Below are 21,928 nucleotides of genomic sequence, written 5' to 3'. Positions count from 1 at the left end.
AACTGATTATTGCAAAAAGGAGGAAATTTCCGTTAGGAAAATGCAGCTTAACCTGTGCAACTGATCACCGGCTATCAGTCATTAGGCACAGCACAAAGCACCAGGATGCACGTGCAGTGCTTTGTAATTACTCCACTGCATACTGAATCCCGTAGTAATTTCAAGGCTGTGACATCTGACCATAGTTTTGATGTACTACCAAGGTTATACAACTGGTATAGAGTATGTCAGCAGCACTTGGGAGGGGAAAATACACGTCAGAGCTAAGCAACAGAACTCCCAAGTACTGCCAGAACGCAGTTGCATTCTAAATCCCACACCAGAATGAGTGAAGATGGAGAAGTTGCTTAAGATGTTTATTAATCAAAGGAGATTTTCCATAATAGAAAAGAAACAAAGACTTTAGCTTTCCCAACTCTTCCTTTAGAGTTGCATTATCCCTGAAAAATTGAATGGATAAGTGCAAGTTGTAGGAGAACTTGACACGTGCATCACCAAAACGGAAATGGCGCATCACAAAATGCACTGTCACCACCAACATAAAACTGTGCTGCAATTCATACAAATGCATTTCTTGGAGCAAAGGAAAGCAAAGTTGTAGGATCCATTTTTTAAAAAGCTACTCCTTTCTAATCGGTCTAGTTAACACATGAAAGCACCCTTGAAGTAAGGCTATCCTCACATACCAAGATAAACTTCCTCCCTTGATGTGGAAAAATACTAGTTTCAGAAATAAGAATGGCACTAAATTGGTAATTTTCCCTCTTTTTTTCCATCTGCTTTGTACACGCAGCCTTCTTGCTGCTGTCGCATCTCTTACCCTGAGGTAAAAGCACCATCTGCCCTAAAATGTTCTCAGACTTTCCTGGCAGGGCAGGAAGTATATGAGATAAGCAGATACCCAACAAGCAGATGTTCAGAAATGATTCAAGTCCAACTGAGTGTTTTTCAAGGTTGAGGAATGCACAGGAAAAAACATTCTGCGATTATACATCATCTTTTCCTACAAGATAAAAGTGTCCAGAGATGAGCTTGAGGCCAGAGTATACCTGTGGGTGCTCAGGAGTTATGCATTCTATACAGCACAGTTCTGCTCTATGTACTTAGCCAGACAGCTTAGGGCTCACTAAGTAAGTACTCCTGTGGCTCCCATAGCACTCATGTAACAGATACTTTGGATTCAATACTTAATTTTTTAGGCTTTTTCACCTCAGGTGCAATATCCATCAAGTCTACACTTTGCTTCAAGTACTGCTTTGGTATCCCAATAGGGCAAAGTGACAGCATAATGCTGCCTCAGCCTCTCACGCCAGCACTCTGCAGGGAAGTGTTTTTCACCTAAGAAAGGCTGTCCAGAGAGGAGGGAGTGCAAAAGCCCCATGCACCTGGCTCACAGTACAGCATGAGCCGTCCTGTAACAAACAGAAGGCAGAGAACTGTGCCAAGAGAACTGTGCCAGTCAGCAAGGAGACCCCACATCAATTCCAGCTATGCTGCTGATGCAAAAAAACACACCACACAAACCAATTTTCTGAAGACTGCATTTTGAGTATCATAATATATATATGTGCATTTCATTTTTACAGATATAAACTCAGTTTATTTTTAACCTGTATTTAAATTTTGGAGGCTTACATTAAATTAAGGTAGCTCATTTAATATCAATTGTAACAGCAGGTGACATTTTAATATAAAAACAGCCAAAAGAAAAAAAAAAAACCATTTGATTTAAAAGACCTGACACCAATGATCTCAAGGCAAGATCAAAAACCTATGGATTTATGCTTTAAGAAAAGAAAGAGGGGGCACGTGAGCCAACCCATTCACAGCATCTCCCTGCTGGCTTCTTCATACAGTGGTTTTCATAGTGGTCCCAGAGGGAACTGTATTTCGCCTCTCTAGCTAAAATACTAGTTACTATAGCAACTTTGAAAGAAGAAAATTGTGGCTTCAAAAATGGAAGATTGGCAAAACTTCAAATACACTGTCTGGATCAGGCAGACGATGGTACATTAACACTGGAGTGCACTCGCACTGCCACGGTGGGGGGGAAAAAGGTTTTGCAGAATTATGGGAAAAACTGCATTCATAGATCAAAGCCCAGGTTAGCCAAATTCTTATTTTTTTTAATAGATTGCATATATAGATGTTTCATCCGCACACTTCAATCAACTCATTTAAGAGCAGAACTTCACATCTAATTTACATGCTTCAGAAAAGATCACTTTCTCAGTGCTTACAACGAACATTTGTATCCAAATTGTAACTCGTACAGTGAGATCTTTAAGAAAAACAAAGGACACAGAGGGTGTTGCTATTTTTTTCTTTTTTAGCAGCAATGAAATATCACTAACCCCTTTTTTACAGAACCGAATTCAAGTCACAGCCAGAGGTGACTGCACCACAAAGTCACCAGGTACAAAACTGCTAGTTCATTTTAAATTAATAACTTGAAATTATTTTCCCCAATACATCCCTTATTTTTTATTTTTATTTTTTTATAAACAGCAAACATTTTGCTATTTTTGTACATAGGCTAGCAGGCTTGTTTCAATATGAAAGTGCTAATTCATTTACAGATTTATCAGTTATGTAGTGCTACATTAAGTGTCCAATATTCTACATATGAACAATCTTGATAAATGGAAACGATGAAGATTAAGTAAGGCTATTTGATTACTTTATTTACACTGAAAGAATAGACACCCAAATAAGGAAGGGAGAAAAGGGAAGTTGGGCAAATACTCATACCGCCACAGGTGTAAAAATTAAGTCTGCCTCCTAACTTGTACTGTAAATGAGATTTTAAATAGTCCTGCAGCCCATGCCTATTTTTTTTCCTCAGAAAAAGAAAAGCTGCCTTCATGACATCCCTCTTGATTTCCGATTTCCAAAGTGTGTCATTTGAAGCTTTATATTCAGATTCTTCCTATCTTCAAAAAAAAAAACCCTCTAGTTTGCTTTCCAGTATTAGACTGCATGATCAGGTCCCACATCTGGGGCTTTTGTCCAATCTATTTATCAATTAGTTTAGAGTGAGCTGTAGATAACATGAACCAATTCTGGAACCACTATTGGGAGGAACACAAGCTCTTCACTACAATCACACAGTAGCAGGAAAAGTGATAATTCAATTCATTCCTGGGGCAGGGCCTCCAAAATTAAACGAAGTTGGCACGACTGGAGCATTGAATTTGTATCCTCCGTGCTTTTCAATCATTTTGGATTCTAAAAAAAATTAAAAAGAACAAAGATAGAAGGAAAATTAATCAGTGCTCACAAAGCAGAAATGCATCAGGCCCCAGCAGCAGACTTACAGTTGTGCTTAAATGATAAATGACATTTATGTTTCCAACAAGCACACTTTAGCTTTTGGGAACAAGTATGTAATTCCACGTTTCTGAAGGAAGACCTGAACAAATGCTGGATTTCTAAAATTGCTGACAGATGCCCACTTCTTTCTGATTAAAATACTTGTCCATCAGACCAGTACCAGATCACACATTACAAACAAAAGCACTAAACAGATATCAGCTCAACTTTCATTTGTTCCTGTATCAGCCCCACAGTATGAGCAGAAATAAGCTTAGTTCTGAGAGAAACCACCACGTTTATCATGTTTCATTTTCAACCACGCCTTAAGACCTTTAGGCATTCGAGGTTCACAAATCCATCCCTCCATCTGTTTTTACTAGATGCACGTTACATCCTTTAAAGATCAAAGCAAGATTGCCTTTTACAAGTTCTGATCTTTTTACAAGCTCTAGCGAAAGGAGAGCTCAAAAACAGGTTGGTAAAAACTTGGTCTCTTTCTGGAAATAGAACTCATTATCCAGAGGATCTGCATTTGGACTGTTTCATTTGAAAAAGGCCAGAAAAATGCTGCCATGGCTCATGAGGGACAAGGAGAGAACACAGCCGAGGCAACATGGCTTTGTTCGCTCCTGGCTTGGAGTACAGAAGGCGAGTTTCTCTTAGCATATGGAGATTCTTCTTAGCTACACAGTGAGACAGATAAGATTCCAGATCCTCCTATTAGGTCTGGTAGGAAGCCTGAATGGAGACCAACATGCTCTGTTAGTACGTAAGAATTTCCTGCGAGGATCTACCTCCTTAAGTTCAACTTCACAACCTGAACCTCATCTGTTCTATGAATAAGCAGTTGGGAAAAAAAAAATTACATTCTTATTCATAAAATGCACAAGAAGAACACAGCGAGACTGCAGTTTCCATCCATCAGAGAGGGTCACTGCAGACACTTTAGCTCTGCCATACATCTGGCTATTTTCTGACAAAAAAATATTATCAGATGATTATTCAGTACTGAGCTTTTTACTGAAAGCTTTCTGAACTTCTAATCTGAAGCACCTTACTACAATAAGATGCAGAATATGACCTAGACAAAAATGCTGCCTTGACTTCAGAGACTGATACATACTGGCTTACTCTCAAACAATAAGGAAGTTAATAAAAAAGCCATGAATATTTGCCCATTTCCATATATTTAAAAGCCTCAATCCATATTATCTTCTCTGAAGAATAGCATTTTGAAATATTTAATAGATTTAACAATGTAGCTTTATAGATGGATGCTAGTTTTTGAGCAAGTGTTTTCCCACCCACAGAATCAGAGGCTATCCCAGCTGCATCAAGTCACATCACAAAATACTCTACTGGTTGTGTAACATGTTTGCTTGTTACCATACCTGTAAGTTCATCCACTTTCAGGTCAATAATTGTTTTCAAGTTCAACATTATAACCAACTATATAATATATACTTCCATATGTATAATGAAGTATATAATATATAATCCAAATTATAACAATTCTTCATTGAGACATCTCTACTATTTCATACACACGTGGTTTTCCACACAAATTATGCACTAAAGCTTTGTGACCTGGCAATCTTTGCACTTTTCAAGCATCTCCAGACTGTAAAACAAGCCTGCTTTGATGAAAACATTATTAGGCATGACTTTATAGGCAGCTAAAGCTAAAGAATCACTTAATGGTATAAAGGGGAAAAAAAATACCATGTGCTGCCCGCCTCTGATCTGCCAGAGTTGCTATGTCCTGCAATTGTTTCCTCTGTTCTTCATTAAGGCCCTGTGTCAAAGTTTGGTACCACACAGGGTTACGATTCTGAATTGCTGCAAGAGAAAGGAAACAGAAACAAAAGGTGTTTGTTCATTAAAATGTCCTGTAACTCAAAGCATATTAACTCACTGCCATTTGCATCAAAACTATATTCTGACAAACCCTGTCAGGATTACATAATCCAAGACATCCCAATCCAAGACATATCTCTGCTTCCCTCCCACAACAAATTCATTCCGAGAGCTCCTATTTCTCTGAAAGTGAAATGATGGCAACACTCTCCCCTTTTTCAAAGAAAGAACTCACTTAATTCAAACCATATACTGGAAAGCTTTCAGCAAGTTCTGGTTCACAATGACAGGATAAAATTAAGTTAAAATGTAATTTGTTGGCCAGAAAAGAAAATAAAATTACTTACTCTGAAAAATTGTTTTAAATATCTGATATTCATCAACGGGGTTGTCTTCATCATCAATAATTGTGGAATAGCCTTCCAAAGCAGTTTCTTCAGCATCATCTTCTTCCCAGTCTTCATCATCTCCATCTTCACCTGCCTGCTTTGCTAGAATTTCTAGATATTCTTGGCCATCCTCATCAATGTCATCTTCATCACTCCCCAATTCCTCTGAGTGAGATATCAAACACAAAAATGCTTAATCTCAAGAACAGTTAAAAAGATATATAAACATACATACATTTAGTGTTGAAAAGCACTTGCTAAAACTAAACAAAGCACTATTGGTACTCCAAAGGATGTTTGAAACAATTTGATGTTTAATTAATAATAATAATGATAATTTGCCAACAGATATTTAAAGGGGTCTTCAAAAGGGACTTGGAAATGATGCTTAAGAACTACAAAAAATAACAGGATTAACAATGCGTAATGATTTGGGGAATCCAGAAGTCAATAGCAGAGATCAAAAAGAGACCTGCCTTCAACTAGACAGATGAAAAACACTTAAATGCAGAAAGTGCTTCAAACATTCAAAGACATCAGGATGACAACATAAAAAGCAAAACGAAGCAAGAGAGAAAAGCTTAAGGATTGTATAGAAAAGATGAAAAACAGACGTAGGGAGAAATTACACATAATTTTTATCTTCAAATAAAGAATATGTAAAAAAGGTGAAAGCCTGGGACAACACTCTATAGAAAAAAAAGTCTATAAAAGCTGATGAAGTTCAGACCATGAGAAATCCTTGCTTAAGAAAAAAACTAAGAACTGTTATCTTCTCCAATTATCTGACTGTAATTGGAGCTTGGAGCAAACTGTCTCTGCCCAAGGCAGGGCAGTAAAAGCATCAAACCTTTAAGAGGTCCCTTCCTACTCAAACCATTCTGACTACGATCCATTTTCAATATACATCTACAACTCCAGTATTTCATGGGACAATTTGTAATATATATTAGTCCAAACTGTACAATAAAGCACAGCAGCAAACTCCTTCTACCGACTCTAACCACTTAGCCAAAGAGCAAACAGGACCCAGCACTAATTCTTTTCACTGCTGACAGCATCCATACACAAAAGCCAGCTTGACAACAACTTTGAGGAGACCCAGTTGTGGAAGTCAGCTTCTAAGAGTGACAGGAAAGCAAGCAGATATGCTTGAAAGATGTTAAAAGATGTCTAATGCTCTGTCTCAGCTTTGAGTTTAGAATTAGGGAACTCTGAAGAATTCCACGAAAAACAACTCCACGTATCCACCAGGAAACATGAAAAACAGAACATAACAATGGATCTTCAGTCTCCATACCTGTTTCCTCATCTTCTTCAGCTTCATCATCATCATCACTGTCATTTTCATGCTCCGCATGACAGGCATAAGCTCTTTTTAACCCATTAAATAAAAGGATAAAAGCTGGCAGGATCTGGCCAGCAACTTGATTTAAAACCTGTGGTATTTGCTCCAGATCAATGAGAGCACACAAGCCAAGCACACACATTTTTCTGTCGTGAAGTCTGTAAAACAAAACAGCGTGCAAATTACAAATTCCAGTATGATTTAGAAGCTGATAGAGGTGTACCTTAGAGAATAACTTTAAAGATTAGAAACACTCACCCCAAGAAGCAGTCCACATCATTAAGCCACTGTGTTATGAAGTGATTAGTGACAGGCTCCACATTATTGGGGAAACGAAGATTTTCCAATGTATTTAATAATAGATGAGGATTGTAATACAAAGCAGCTATGGCAACCTGGAGGCACATTGTTCGTAGTTCACTTGTTTTCACTTCTCTGGTCAATCTCTCTAAAGCAGCTTCCACAAATAAGGGTATGCACTGAAGAGCGAGAACCATTATAAACTTAGGGGTCAAAATCAGTTCTTTATTTCAGACTCCAGAAATGGCTGAAAAACCAGACTGGCACATAAATACATAGGATGTGAAATGGAAATAATTGTTCACAGCCAGCAGAAGTCACATATGAATGAAGATGAAATAAAAACATGAAAAGTTATTATATCTACTCCATACACGATTTGGATTTTGTGACATTATGGACAGCAGAAGTAAATCCCTAGTATTTTAATCTTGTCTTTTAAAAAAGAGGCCCAGGAACTCAGTTTTTGTGGCTTTTAGTTGTGGATAGTAAAAAAATAAATAAACAAGTCAATGGACACAGCCAACGTTCCAAGATGATAACTATTAAAAGAATTACTCTTCATAGATGGCACACTAAAAAAGGTTTGCTATAGAAGTTTTTCCTTCAAAGAAGTTAAAACCAGAATTTCCAACGCCCACAAGCATGGAAAAAAACCATGCCATGCTACTGATATAGGAGGGCTGGTCTGAAAGCAATGCCTTCTGCTTTATTATGTTGGCCCACAGTGTCAGAGGCAGATGTTGGTGGGTTGGCAGTAGAGGCTGAACCTTCCCACCAACATCCCCCTACATGTTGTTGCTGTGTGACAGGTGGCAGCAGCGGGGCAGTCTGACTACAGGCATCTGAAACAGATACGTGTATGGAGCAAAGGGGTGTCCTTCAACTTCTCCTCACAGAAAGAAATGGCATCCACTGACATTCATCAATGCTTGCTGAACATTTATGGAGGCCAGACAGTGGTTGTGAACACAGTGAGATGGCAGGTAGATGGTACACAGCGTGGTTCAGCTATGTGACAGTGGGTCACCTCCACTGGTGCAGATATTTTCGTTACGTACACATTGACTACAGTGACTACATTGAAAAACGATGTTCTGCAGCTGAGAATTTGCTCTGTCAAATAGTGTTATTATGTCCTTTGTATCTGATCTAGTTTCCATGGAAGTAAATAGGGGGCATTACTTTCAGAGCGGCCTACATAGCTATTACTTGCCATATACACAAAGGAAGCACACAAATGCACCTCTCAAATCCCAACTTCCATTCACACTTAATGAAATCCCTGGCTCCGCTGTGATATTAATTAGGATTCTAAGAACTTCATTTTCATTCGTATTTAAAGACTACTAACTTGACAGATTGAATCATTTTCATCAACATTCACTATAATTACCTTAGAATAAAATTAATCAACTTTTAGCTAAGATGCTCCTAAAACAGTTCTCTTCCAGATTCATGAAAACACTTTATACTGAGTTTTGCAGCATCCTAAATCCTGGAGATGAAGTGTGCAGTAACTATTTTCTTAGTGCTGTTAACTGCACGGTAGGATTTGTGACACTGAAGGAGAAGACAGGATCATTAGTCACCCTACACAAGCTTCTTGTAACAGAAATTTTCACTTTAACAGGTAATCAATTCATATTTGAGGAAAAAAGTCTTTTTAACATTAGCAATATCAACCAAAGTTACCAACCTGATCAATTCCACGCCCTTTACATTGAAGAATAATTACTTCTAATAGTTTTGCTGCATGACATTCTGCATCTTCTCCAGCAACTCCTGTCAGGACCTGAAAAGTAATTATTTTTTATTGCATCACTTCAAGAGGTATTTTCAACATGCTGCTTTGCTTTGAAAAGCCATTATAAATGTACCCAATTTACAATGCTTGTATAAACACCCATCAGTGAAGAAGCCAAATCTACAGCAATGGCTCACTATTAGAACCACAGAGAATATAACATTGCTGAAAGCAGTTGAAACAAACCTACCTGAACTAACGTTAAATAACTCTATGCACACTGACCTCATCACATTAACTGTATTCACAACCAGCTGCCACTTGGATTTATTTCCATACACAAAATAAAAATTTCTCTTAAGCATTCATGTATCCTGTATTTTTTGTTTTCAAAAAATATTTAGGATATTCTTTGGGAGATGATATATCTACAGCTTTTGTGCCAGATTCACCGTGCTCACCTCATAATACACTAAGAGGCTTTTGCTTTTTTTCCCCACAATACACTAAGTAGTATTTACAACCAACCTGATGGCAACTTCTCTTCAAATAAAGGTTGGCAACAGTCAGAACCACCCCATTCTACTCTCAGCTTCAGTCACTGATCTCACATAACCTTGGTAAAACAGTTTCTATTCTTATCCCTCTACTTTCCATCTCCACTTGTTTTAGCTAACAGATTTCAGATCTCCAGCGTACATATAGTATTTGGTATTCTAGCTGTAGCAAGGTTAAAAACCCCAGATTAAATTATAGGTCCTTAGCAATAGAGAGAGACACACACACACCCACACACACACTATGTATGCCAATATAAAAACTGTATTAAAAAAGATGTGCACAAAAAAGGGTTGTTTAATCTGCTTTTGTTGTTTAATTTTATATTTTTGCTAAAAAGGAAAAATATCTAAAATTTCATGTAATCTCTGTATTTGTCAGCAATAACATCACAACGTGTGGATTCACAAAAGATGCTAAAGAGCACAGTGTTTTAAGAGCACATATCAGAATCTCTAGTCTCAGAGTCCACTGTTGTAGAAAAAAGTACCCACCTCAATTATTATTACTTCAGAGATCACAGATTCTGATCACAAAGTCACTTACCTTCTTGCACATACTGTAGATCATTTCAAGGTATTTCGTGTCTGACAGAAGTGTATCCGTATCAACAGTAACGTAATTATGCAAGAGAGGCATCATATCTGTGATAAGAATAAGAAGTTAATTTGCTTTCATGTTTTATGAACAGAATAGCTAACAAAACCAGGTTGAAAGCTACATATTACTAAGTTTATCATGATCCGTGCCTAATGTTTTTCAAGGTAAGCATTTATCTACACAGAGTTGCCTTAGCAAAGACTCTGTCTTCACAATTAAGTATCTGCAAGTAAGAACACTTCAGATTTCTCCTAAATGTTTCAATAAAGATGTAATCCACTTTTCTGCATGAAATCATAGATGAAACCATACGGCTTTCTGATTTATACTACCTACCAGTAAAATAATCAAAGCCATCCTGCTGAAAGACTTCAAAAACAAGAGGAAGAAGCTGCCACATTTGTGCAGAAACTTGCTGACAGGTCAAACTATGAGCCAAGGAAAATATCTCCTCATAGAATTCTAAAAGAAATAGAAATGGAGACAAATTTTAAAGCCCATCCCACACTACTGAAAACTTAAGCAAATACAAGTACACATACCTAATACATGCTGCTGCAAAACTGTTCCAATCACTTGCAAGCAGATCCCTTCCAGCTGCTGAGTAATCTGAAGAAGCAAGAAAATGGAAAAGATTTATGACTGTTTGCAGTACTTTCGAGTTGAAATTAAACAATTTTTAAATTATTCCAACTTCTTTGTCTTTACAAAATACCTTCTTCTAGAAACATAAACCTTCTCACATTTTAGAACACAATGCACCTGGATGACAATTTTTAAGACCACTTTTAAAAGGAGGTATTTTTGGAATACTCTGTGAACACTGGAAAAAAAATCTTTACAGTTTATTACAGTGTACCCTTTAAAAAAAGCCTGTGACAAGTCTATGCCATAATTCTGTCCCATCAGAACACATGGAACCCACGTACACCTCAAAGACCTCAGCAATGAAAGCTGAAGGAAGTACGTGCTGTTTCAGAAAAGTGAAATTTCAGAGGAACCCTAAAACTAACTGGGACTGACTGGTTGCATACTACATGAACTTCAGTGCTGGTCTACAGGTCTGTATCGTTTGACCAACAATAACTTCTCAGTCTATGGAACAGCTAACAAAAAAAATCAATAACCTGACATTTACAGCACTCACTCTGCACTGGAATAAAGATGGAGTTTCTGGTCTTAGCTATGCAGAACGGGATTTGAGACTAATTGAATGAAAAACCTACCTGACCATCCAGTATAAGAGGTCTTTAAGTATAAATGCTTACTGATCAATTTCTTACAAAGGAGCTCCTCAGGATTAGCATATTGTTAGATATTCATCCCATTTCATCCATTTGCCAACAAAAACAAGTAAATGCTTGTTTGGCAGCTTCAGCAGCCAAGTCTATAAGCATAACTGGTCCTTTGTTTATTGCACTAATAACTCTGGATTGTTACACCTTGGACACACAATTTGTATTGTGTTTCCTTAGTAAAACCTTCAGAGCTCTTAAGAGTACAATTTATTACTTAACTGTTTAAGTCAAAGTATCCTGTCATTAGTTATCAAAATGCAATAGCTGACTTTGTCAAGAAAGTTTATACTCAGCAGTGGCATATTTAAAACAAGCTGTATTCCAGCTGGAAGTTAGTCCATCTATTATGTCAGAAACACAATACAGACTGCCACTGTTCTTTGTTTTAAGAAAGTTTTGGCTACAGATAGTTTTCCAACTAATTAATGTCAGATACACAAGAACTACAAAACACTTTCCAGTGGCTCAGACTACAGGTATTAGTTTTGAAAGTAAAATACACATACTTCCTTGTGATCTTCAACTACACTGAGAAGTGTATCAATAGTATTCAAGATTCCCATTGCTGTCACTGCTTTGTCATCACTGCCTTCCTCATCAGGTCCAGTCTGGATCACCTGGTTAAACGTCATTGCCTACACATAATAACAAAACAACCCATAAATGTCATTCAGTGAAGATATACTTGGAGGTGAAGAACAATTGTGCAAGTTTGGCATTCCACAGAAATAATCTAAGATGTTTTGTTAAGAAAATATTAAGATGACTGCTTCACTCCACAGTTTGTTCTCATGACTAAGTTGGAAAATTAAGCCAGTTGAACTGCCATCCCTTATCCATTCATGAATAAAAGTGACATTACCTTCCATGACAAGTAATACAGTTGCACTATCTAGTTTTCTGAGACAAGGACTATGAATTAGATTGGATCAGTTTGCAGGAACTCTCAAGGAGGACATGCAAACCATTCAGTCTCAACTTTGAGGTAAGGGCCTTGAATAGTCTAGCACTGACCTGAACTCTGCTACCGAAACTACTAGTACAACTTGCTAGATACAGCTTAATCTCAGCTGCAAATAACTTACCTGAAGATTCAACTTTTTTTGTGCAACTGCTACCAAAATTCATTAACACCTTCACAAGAAAACATGGATAAAGGTTTCTCAAAGATTGCTACAATTCCTAGAAACATCCATTTAGTTCTAGTTATGAAACCCACTTTTGAGGGGAAAAAAAGTCGAAACGTAAAAGGAAATTACTTGTATTCATGCACTTCAGCAGATCCATCTCCCACATATAAAACAACTTTCCAAGTCACCAAAAAGCCTTACCAGGTGCTGTGTCATTTCTACTGCAATTGGGGTAACTTCTTCACTATATTCACAGATCATCTTCTGAATCACATTAGTAAGATCATCATTTTCAGTCTCTCTTATAATATGAAGTAAAGCTTGCATTACAGGCCTAATGAAAGGGGTGATATATTCTTTAGCTGCAAAAAAAAAAAAAAAAGTGGAAATTAATATCTGACAGTATCACTCTTACACAACTACAATACTAGTATAAGCATGTAAATGTATACTTAATATTTGGTGTTTTGGCATCAATATGCCATAAAAATGAGTAGTACAAATCATTACAACAGTAGTGACGTTCAGATTTTTAATTTAAAAAGCTATAGCAAGAGGCTCACAACTGAACTAACAAAGGCCACAGAGTTCCATAATCCATGGAATGCAAGATTACTAACACAAGTTTTAATTAAACAAAAAGAGGTATATAAGCATTTCTGTCAAATCAGCAGAACATTTGATACAGAATCTATGTTTGCATTGTTTTTACACCAGCTTCAGGAATATTAAGCAACATAAAGCCTGCTAGAACAAAAACTACTATTTTTTATACACCCTAAGCTTGTCGTAATTTTATAAAATGAGGGCTACCTTTCTCTTGATTACTGATCAGAACTTGTAGTGCTATTGCAGCTTCCACTTTCACAGGCATTTCCCTATCATCTATCAGACACCGTCTTGTGAGTTCTAAAGCTGTTTGGAGATTCTGGTCACTCTTAAATTTGACTTCACAAAAATAATGAAGAACCCAACAAGCCTGAAAGAAAAAAACAAAAAAAAATCACCAACATGGAGTAACTTTAGTGTTATAAAATTAAAACCAGGATTATTGACTATCCACATACCTAGAACCCATGGAAATTCTTAAATGTGAAATAAAAGGAATGCTGAGTAACGGTACCATAGAACTTATAGGATGAAGATGTTTGAGAGTATGGAGGCTGGCCAGTGGGAGGCACGTCATTCAGACATCACTAGACCAGTACTATGATCTCGAGTTCATCTTTGGCCACAGGTTTTGTGTGAGCAGTACAGTCTAAGTGTAGAACACAAATAGACTATACCACCAGACACAGATGGACAGCTATGCACACAGTCCTGCAGCCATTTCATAGCCACACAGCAGCTGTTCATAATCATACACAAAGACTAAGCACTGATACAAGCATTCTTATTACCACAGGCACAGAAAGAAATGCACCCATTAAAGGAAAAAGCAACTTAATATTCTTTAAGTCTAGAGCTAAAAAAATGTCTTAACATTAAATTTTAGGCTTTCTTACCCTTGCTCTCATGTAACCCAGCTCACTGCTGAAGAGAGGGAACACATGATTCTGCAGCATATATTCCATTTGATCTTTATATATTTTTTTCTGTTGCAATAATAACAGAAGCATTTATCAGTTTAAAATTACACATCAAAACGTATTCCTAATACAATAAAAATGGCACACACAGAAGTCTGAACTTGTATAGTATGAGAGCTTAAAAACCCTCACGCTTAACTTTCCCCTTTAATAAAAACATCAAGCAACAGGAATCTCAGATTTTACTCAAACTTTACATAGAACCAACTTGAAATTTTCAGACAAAATTGTTCGCTTTTCCCCCATGATTCACAGCCTCTCAGAAAAGGCTTTTGTTTCGTGGTACCTTACCCTGATACCAAAAGCAAAAGGGGTCTGAGAAACCTCTCAGTCACGGTCCAAACACAAATGAAAGACCTGTTTCTTATTCACTGCCATGCTAATTGACAAAGTTCACTGATTTCATTTTATTTCTGCTCTTCTACACAGAAAAGATCTTGTTAAGTCATCAGCCCCTCATTGGATGGATTGTTCTCCTTTCCTCCACAAAGAAGGAATGTAGTTAAACAGTACAGTAAAGAAAACAGCACAGCAATTCTTACTACAAGTAGAGAATTTAAAAGAACTTACAAGTCAGTCAGCTGAACTTGGGCAAAACCTAGTAATTACACTTACTTTTAGAAGAATTTCAGCTAAGGAACCAATCATATGTAAAGCACCATCTTTCTTACGAGGGTCAGCGTTTGGCTCCGTAAGAATCTGATAGCAAAAGCCCATTGTCTTCTGCAAGACCTAGATTGAATACACAGACAAAGTATTTCAAGCAGTCATGGCACATACCATTCTCAGTGCTCTGAAACTGTGTGAATGTCTAACAACCTGATCCAAGCCTGGCGTTTTGATTCTGTTTTATGCATCAGTTGTAAGACATAACATTCTTGATATACGGGTCCCAGAGGAAGCGACAAACAAAAAACAGACTAGTGCAAACAAAATATTTGAGGTAAACGGCAAATTTCACTGTGCTACAATATGAGAGGGTTAAAAAATAAAGCTTCTCAGTAATTCTTTCAGCAAGTAAATACAGCTTACAAGGTAAACCAAAGTAGCACCGTGTTTCAGCAAAATCCTTGTAAGGCTTACCTCTTTCCTTTTACTACATGATGTAAACAATAATGTCTGAGCAGCAGTTGTTGGTGAAATGAAGTCTTCAAATACATCTATTAAATAAACAGAACAGCTATATATTTTAGTCTTTTGATGTAAATAATTATCTTAATGCTATCTAATGGTTTCAAACAAAACAAAACAATTTTCCAGTTTTATTTCAAGTGGTTCATCATGCTTTCTTATTACAGATATTTCAAGATCAGACAACAGTAGCAGTGAGTTGGACATTTCTCACAGTTGCATCTCTGACGTTTTTCGTGACCACTGGCTCTGCATACCTAATCTGAAATTTTGTTTCCCTCATTATTACAATAAATATTTTTAACTAGACATCACTGTATGCTTTCCTACATTATCTGCTGCGTCATTAAGGGCATGCAACTGGTTCAGCCAAAAATGCATTTTTTTCCCCTGTAGAAAAGGATTATCAGAGCCATGTATAATACCTATATTGTTTACAGGTCCCTCTGACCTAAGGGACAAGGAATCTCCAAAACCGTAACAATTTCTTGTTCTAACCACTTAAAAATCCTAGAAAAAAGAAAGAACTTGTTCAGGAAGAGTGAAGATTCTCCTTTCTTCCATGGCCTGAAAGAGCTGCTTATAAATATTATAACTGGCTTATAAATAAACTCCTTGAAAGAAGGGTAAAACTAGACAAGTCTAGAAGGTGAGGCTTATTTCATGCCATGTCATTTACCATTATGGTACATCTGCTCTTAACTACAGCATATTTGAAATTCATCGACATCATAAGAACATCAAGAGCCTAAGTTGAGACAGGGGGAGTTTAGGTTAGATATTAGGAGGAAGTTTTTCACACAGAGTGCTGATGTACTGGAATATGTTGCCCAAGGAGGCTGTGGATGCCCCAATCCCTGGAGGCATTCAAGGCCAGGCTGGATGTGGCTCTGGGCAGCCTGGTCTGGTGGTTGGCGACCCTGCACATAGCAGGGGGGTTGAAAACAGATGAGCATTGTGGTCCTTTTCATCCCAGGCCATTCTATAATTCTATAATTTTAAAATACTAGCTAGTGCAAACCGTAAACTTTTAGTAACATTAAACTCATGAAAATGCAAGCTAGACCTGGACTGTTTGACTTTTCCAAAAGAAATAATGTAAATGACAAAATCAGCTACTTTACAAATGCAGAAACAATTGCATCATTGCTGAAACATCCTATGGTATCTGTCACATGGGCCAATCCATCTAAAAGTTAACTACGTGAAATTGTATCATTCTACCATTTTCTTTTTTGAAAGATTCAAGTCATGCCTGTTCTCACACACACAAAAAAGCCTCTTCATACAAAGTTAAATTTTAATGTGAAGACATTCCTAATTCTTACCAAATTTCATGCGAATATATTCATATGGATCTTCTTGCCAAAGCTCCTCATCAGCATCTGTATAGCACATCAATGGGAAAATCACATCTTGGATAATCCCCTGCAATTAAAAAAGAAAATTGAAAACAAACTAGTACTGATAAATCAATCTCTGTAATCTGTCCTATGCTCAACAAGAATCAGATTTTGCTCTTCCTCAGTTCAGATGCAACATGGTAACATTCTCAGAGTATTTGAAAACAGTGGATTTTCTGCAGTGCCTTAAGAAAGTTTTCTCTGACTTATGTTGCATGGAGATGACTCAATGTGATAAATCCAGTAGTTAACACCATCTCCAAAATTTGTTATGTTGCTGTACAGCCATGTAATCTTTCAATTGGTAAAATATGAAAGACTTGTAGCAGAAAAAAACATAACAGCTAGTTAGCTTTGCTCATTCGTCAAGAAAAAACTTAATTAAACAGGCTTAAACTCTTTTCACAGGTAATTTACAGCAGAGGTTCCCAAAAGTTTATTTCTAGCAACAACAGAGACACTGTACTACAGATTAATGTACTACTGACTCATCTAAGTATTAAATTCAGAAAGTGATTTACTTGAATATGAGGTTTCAAATTCTTCCAGGTGACTGCATGTGACACTCCTTGATTAATGTAGTTCAGCGTTTGCTGCAGAACTCTAGGAGCCATGTACTGCTTCTCCTTGTATTGATACAACACCTTCAGCAACACCTAGAAAAATCATACCTAATTAACAGTTTGTACTGAATATTATTTTAACTTGACAAATGACACAATCCCATCACAATCCTACAGCAGAACCTCTCAAAACGCATCTTAAATGTTTACTCATTAGATTAAAATGGGGACTGACTAATCTACTAAATGTCATTGTTAATTTTATAAAGCAACTTGAAGCTCATATCAGGTACTGAGTATTTTTTAAGCACGCAATCTTCTAAAAAGAAAACGTTAATGCTAATTAATCACCACAGTTTAGGGAGCCTTTTTCTATGAGGCTTATTGCTTTATCTTGCTAACGTTTAGAGGCATAAATTCATGCCTGAACACCAGACTGGTAAAATGCACCATGTCAGTCTTCTGTCCTTGTCTACACGCTACATTACAACAGTGACACTGCATGAAGAGTGCAATGAGCCCATTCCATGCCCACTGCCCTCTGGTGCAGACCTTTCCCTGGCCCACCACCACCCAATTGTACTGTGGTGTCAAACTTGCTAACAGTACTTGAGGAGAAGCTGCACAAGTGCAGAGTATAGCAGAAGTATAAAAGCCTCCTGGACTTAAAGGAATTACCAGCTGCTAGCCTCACCTCAGTACAAGGTCTTGGAGGTATCAGACAGTGATTTAGGATAGGAAATGAATAGAGAGGAAGTTCTGAAAGACTTGAAGCTGCTTCAAGAATTACAGAACACAAACACTTGTGAGCAAACTAAAAAGAGAAAACTATCAATCCTCTGCAAACAACACCTTAAAGTGACAGTGACTGTTTGCAACGTTCAAAAACCAGTAAACCATCCATACATGCTAAAAATGAATGTGCTTCTTGAAATCAGAACTAAAGGAAGTGTTATTCACTAAAAAAAAATTAAGTCCAACAGGGTAAAATCAAAAATGACTGAACATCCGAACAACTGCAGGATGCATTTTACTTCCCCAATTTATCAAAATCAGGGAATCCTTAGAGTTGGAAGGGACCCTTTAAAGGCCATCTAGTCCAACTCCTCTGCAACAACCAGAGACACCCACAGCTCAATCAGGCTGCTCAGAGCTTGGTCCATCTAATCTTGAAAGCCTCCAGGGCTGGGGCATCCACCACATCTCTGGGCAATCTGTTCCTGTGTCTCATCATCCTCACTGCAAGTCTTTTTCCTTATATCCAACCCAACTCTACCCTCTTTAGTAGCAAACCTTTCTCTCTACTTCCTCTATTCCACGCTTTAAACAAATTATTTCCAAAAAACTAAAATGGTGAGCTCACACAGAGTAGATAACTTTCAACAGATACACTTTCTCTATGAATTTTAACACAAGCAACAAAACATGCCTATCAACTTACTATAACATATACTGAAGTATGTAACCCATACTCTAAGGGCTCCATGGCCTAAGGAACACCACAGCAGCAGTTCAGTATGTAAGAAATATAAACTAAAGGCTCTTCTTTCTCAGCAAAAAAATAATCTTGGGACTTTGGTGAAAGAGGACTTATGGTATTACAATGTTCTTTGTGGAAGTTTATGCAAGAAGATCTAGTTTGCTGGTGCATTTGAGTTTTAGGAGAATTTGAACTTGCTTGGGCTTTTTTTGTCCATTTTTAATTTAGAAATGATTCTCCAGTTAAACAGAATTACACACTGGAAAGCCTAAATTCATCAATATTCAATGAAAAAAAATGAGTTACAGTCCTTGAAAATGAAGACAAAACTGAGGATCAACAAATGGTCTTTAGAGCCATGCTAAAAAAGTGTTCCTGGACAAACATTTCCAGTTTCTTTTAACATATCAAAGTAATCACCTCCCACTGTTCAGATGCAACAAAGAAAAAAAAATTAAAGCAAAGAATAAGAGAAGAGGTAAGATGAAGTGAGAAGAGGCAATATGTAGGATGCAGGCTGCAGGGAAATGGCAGAACAAATTCTACAACTGTATAAAGGAACAAGCAGGCAGTAGAGTTCAACCAGTGTTTAGTACTGGTTCATCGGGTCTTTCAAAACAAAAAACATCTTGAGCAAAAGAACCACAAACACAAGGGTTAAGAATCAAGGTATTCCAGCTGGGTAGGTCAAGCCTGTTTGGGTCAAGCTTGAAGTAGTTTATCCAGAAAAAAAATGCTGGATTTTTTTGGTGTGACATACACATTAAAATAATACAGGCTAGATAGTCAATGAGGACTACTTGTAAGATATTAACATTAGTAGTATGCTTCAAGTTTATACTTGAACGATCAGTAATCCCAACATACATTTATATCTGTTCATCCATAGCAAAAGGGTGAGAAACACTCAAGTATTAAGTCCTACAAATCATTAGAATTTCATCACGAATGAAAAACAAAAATATATTTAGGAAACTGAAATGAAAAGTGTTCCTTTCTTCATTGAAACCAAGAAAGCCTTCAACTCCCTCAGATTTTGCATATACAGTCTATTTGCAATCTAATTCCTTTCAAGTAAACAAATTTCAGAACTAATACAAGCACACAGATTGTAGAAAAACTCCTGAGACATTTTATAAACTTGCTCTAAGAGAACAAGAAGGAAGAAATGGTCACAAACTCTACACCTATCTCAATGCTCCCCAGGTTCTGTGTTTCTTACTTGCTGAACACCAACAGCAAACGCCTTCAGGAACACTTCAGCAAACTCATTGTATTCCTTGGAAACATTGCCAGGGCTCCCATACCTAGAATTTGAAGCAAGTATGCAAATTAAAGTGTGAAGTGCTATTGCTGACTTAATCATCTGGTTGAGTTCTTAAAGGTAATTATGAGGGAAGCTAAGTTACCTCTCAAAAAGTCTAGCTAAGATATGCAAAGCCCACTTCTTGCACTTCCACCAAGGCAACTCAGGTCTATCATCTTCATCAACTTGAAGAGTTTCCTTTAGGAAAAAATATTACATGACTTTTGGACAACCAATAGCATATCTTACTTTACTTTAATTTACACTGTAATTAGCATATCACACTTCTAACTTAAAAGCCTGAAGTACAGCACATCTAAAAATAAGTCCCATGATGTACACTGCTTAAATGATCAAATTATTGAAACAAGAAGCCAAAATAAATTATGCTACACTTTGAAAACAGAACTCTTGCACACATTACATATGTTCAAAACTTGTCTGGCCTGTTTAAAATATCCTATTCGTTTTAAAATTATTTCCTTAGCATCTATTGAGAAAAACCACACAGAAAGAATATCTTTTTAAAAATTCAAGTGAAAATATTTCAGATTAAACAGATAATAACCAAAAGACACTTACAGCTGGTACATCTCTATCAACAACAGTCTTCAGGATTTCTATCCATTCAGTCAAGTTTTGCTGATTTATCAACTCCAAAGGTAGTGTGTACTTATTCAAAATAAAGACAAAAATTATACAGCAATTTGACAATAACGTTACATTCACAGTTTGAATTTTAGCTCTTTCAAGTCTATGTCCACACCTAGCTTCCATTAAAACAAAACAAGAACTTAATACAGACTGGACCGTATCCCTCAATATCCTCAATGCTGCTAGAAATTTTCATTGCAATCTCGCTTATGAAGCACTAGGCCACTACTTAAACAGGTCTTACACTGATTTCTGAAGCAGTCAACACGTTAGCAGTTACCTTATGAACTACATTTGCACTGATAATTCTGCGTAGGCTGGCCTCTACAATCTGCCATTAGAAAAGTAACCTCAATGGTTTTGTAGCAAACACTCCAGCTTAGGGGAGAGCACACATAAGTTTCTGTCTGATGCCAGACCAGGAAAAAGTACAGCACTGATTTTACAGCACAATTAATGATACTAAAAATCTTGTGATTCATACCACAGCCAAGTAAATGCAAATTATTTGCCACAACTAATCTAATACTGTTAATATTTCACTCTACTTTAAGAAAAAAAAATAATGCTTTAAATTACTTATTCCAAAAAACACACAAAATTTATTTTTACCTGGACGAGGGCATAAAATATTTTGAAGATTTGCTTCTGGATGAGGACAGACTGATCAGATGGATCACTCAACAGCTGAATGAAACTATCCTTCAAAACTGGTAGAAAATGTTGCATTGCAGCTATCAAAGGACTACGCTCCTCTGGTTTCTTATACCTTTAAATAAAACACAGCTAGCTTTATAGGTCTTTCACACAGTCTTGGAATTCTCTAAGCCCACCTCTCTCCAGAGGAGATACAAGTAGGTTATATTACAGTTCAGAACAACGCGTGGTTAAAAAATCCCAACCATTTCTAGCTACAGAACTTGGAGTAAAGCTCTGAGCCACGCAACATTACAACCAAAAAGCAAGTTGAAAAATGAAGGAGTTTGTTACTCCACTATAAATCCACATTATGTTTCTCCTAGTACTGCATTCCTGTCAATGTACACACTTTGAATACTAAATCACATTCTGCCACACTATTACTGTAGTGTCAGAGCACTACAGAAATTGCAAGCAAAAGGAACACATTTATTGCCAGACATAGCAGATGTTGGGCTAGTCAGTAAAATTCCAGAAGTACTTCCATCAGGGTTCACACTTCATTAGAAATATTTCCAAAAGCTGGATTGCTTCACCAGCATTAAGGAAGGCAAACTGAAA

General features: G+C 37.0%; 1 protein-coding gene and 1 non-coding gene across 2 annotated transcripts in view; both read right to left on the bottom strand.

Moving 5' to 3' along the window:
* Positions 1-1,524: 1,524 nt before the first annotated feature.
* Positions 1,525-21,928, bottom strand: part of IPO7 (importin 7) — a 33,042-nt gene continuing 12,638 nt past the window's right edge. The window contains exons 5-25 of the mRNA XM_042882040.1: positions 21,281-21,437; positions 20,597-20,686; positions 20,118-20,212; positions 19,931-20,015; positions 17,187-17,321; positions 16,591-16,690; positions 15,215-15,291; positions 14,747-14,863; positions 14,048-14,137; positions 13,356-13,521; positions 12,744-12,904; positions 11,919-12,047; positions 10,657-10,723; positions 10,451-10,576; positions 10,061-10,158; positions 8,909-9,004; positions 7,168-7,388; positions 6,862-7,067; positions 5,520-5,726; positions 5,038-5,154; positions 1,525-3,228 (exon numbers count right to left, since the gene is read on the bottom strand). Of these exons, the coding sequence (XP_042737974.1) occupies positions 3,131-3,228; positions 5,038-5,154; positions 5,520-5,726; positions 6,862-7,067; positions 7,168-7,388; positions 8,909-9,004; positions 10,061-10,158; positions 10,451-10,576; positions 10,657-10,723; positions 11,919-12,047; positions 12,744-12,904; positions 13,356-13,521; positions 14,048-14,137; positions 14,747-14,863; positions 15,215-15,291; positions 16,591-16,690; positions 17,187-17,321; positions 19,931-20,015; positions 20,118-20,212; positions 20,597-20,686; positions 21,281-21,437 (2,638 nt within the window). The 3' untranslated portion in view covers positions 1,525-3,130. The remainder of the gene's footprint in view (positions 3,229-5,037; positions 5,155-5,519; positions 5,727-6,861; positions 7,068-7,167; positions 7,389-8,908; positions 9,005-10,060; positions 10,159-10,450; positions 10,577-10,656; positions 10,724-11,918; positions 12,048-12,743; positions 12,905-13,355; positions 13,522-14,047; positions 14,138-14,746; positions 14,864-15,214; positions 15,292-16,590; positions 16,691-17,186; positions 17,322-19,930; positions 20,016-20,117; positions 20,213-20,596; positions 20,687-21,280; positions 21,438-21,928) is intronic.
* On the bottom strand, positions 13,685-13,866 carry LOC122185971. The gene has a single exon (XR_006181022.1). It is a non-coding gene; the product is annotated as a small nucleolar RNA SNORA23 (small nucleolar RNA).

Source organism: Lagopus leucura, unplaced genomic scaffold (assembly GCF_019238085.1).
Source record: "Lagopus leucura isolate 7727_CA_CO unplaced genomic scaffold, USGS_WTPT01 Super-Scaffold_100033, whole genome shotgun sequence".
Lineage (NCBI taxonomy): Eukaryota > Metazoa > Chordata > Aves > Galliformes > Phasianidae > Lagopus > Lagopus leucura.
This window is presented reverse-complemented; position numbering and strand designations above follow the sequence as displayed.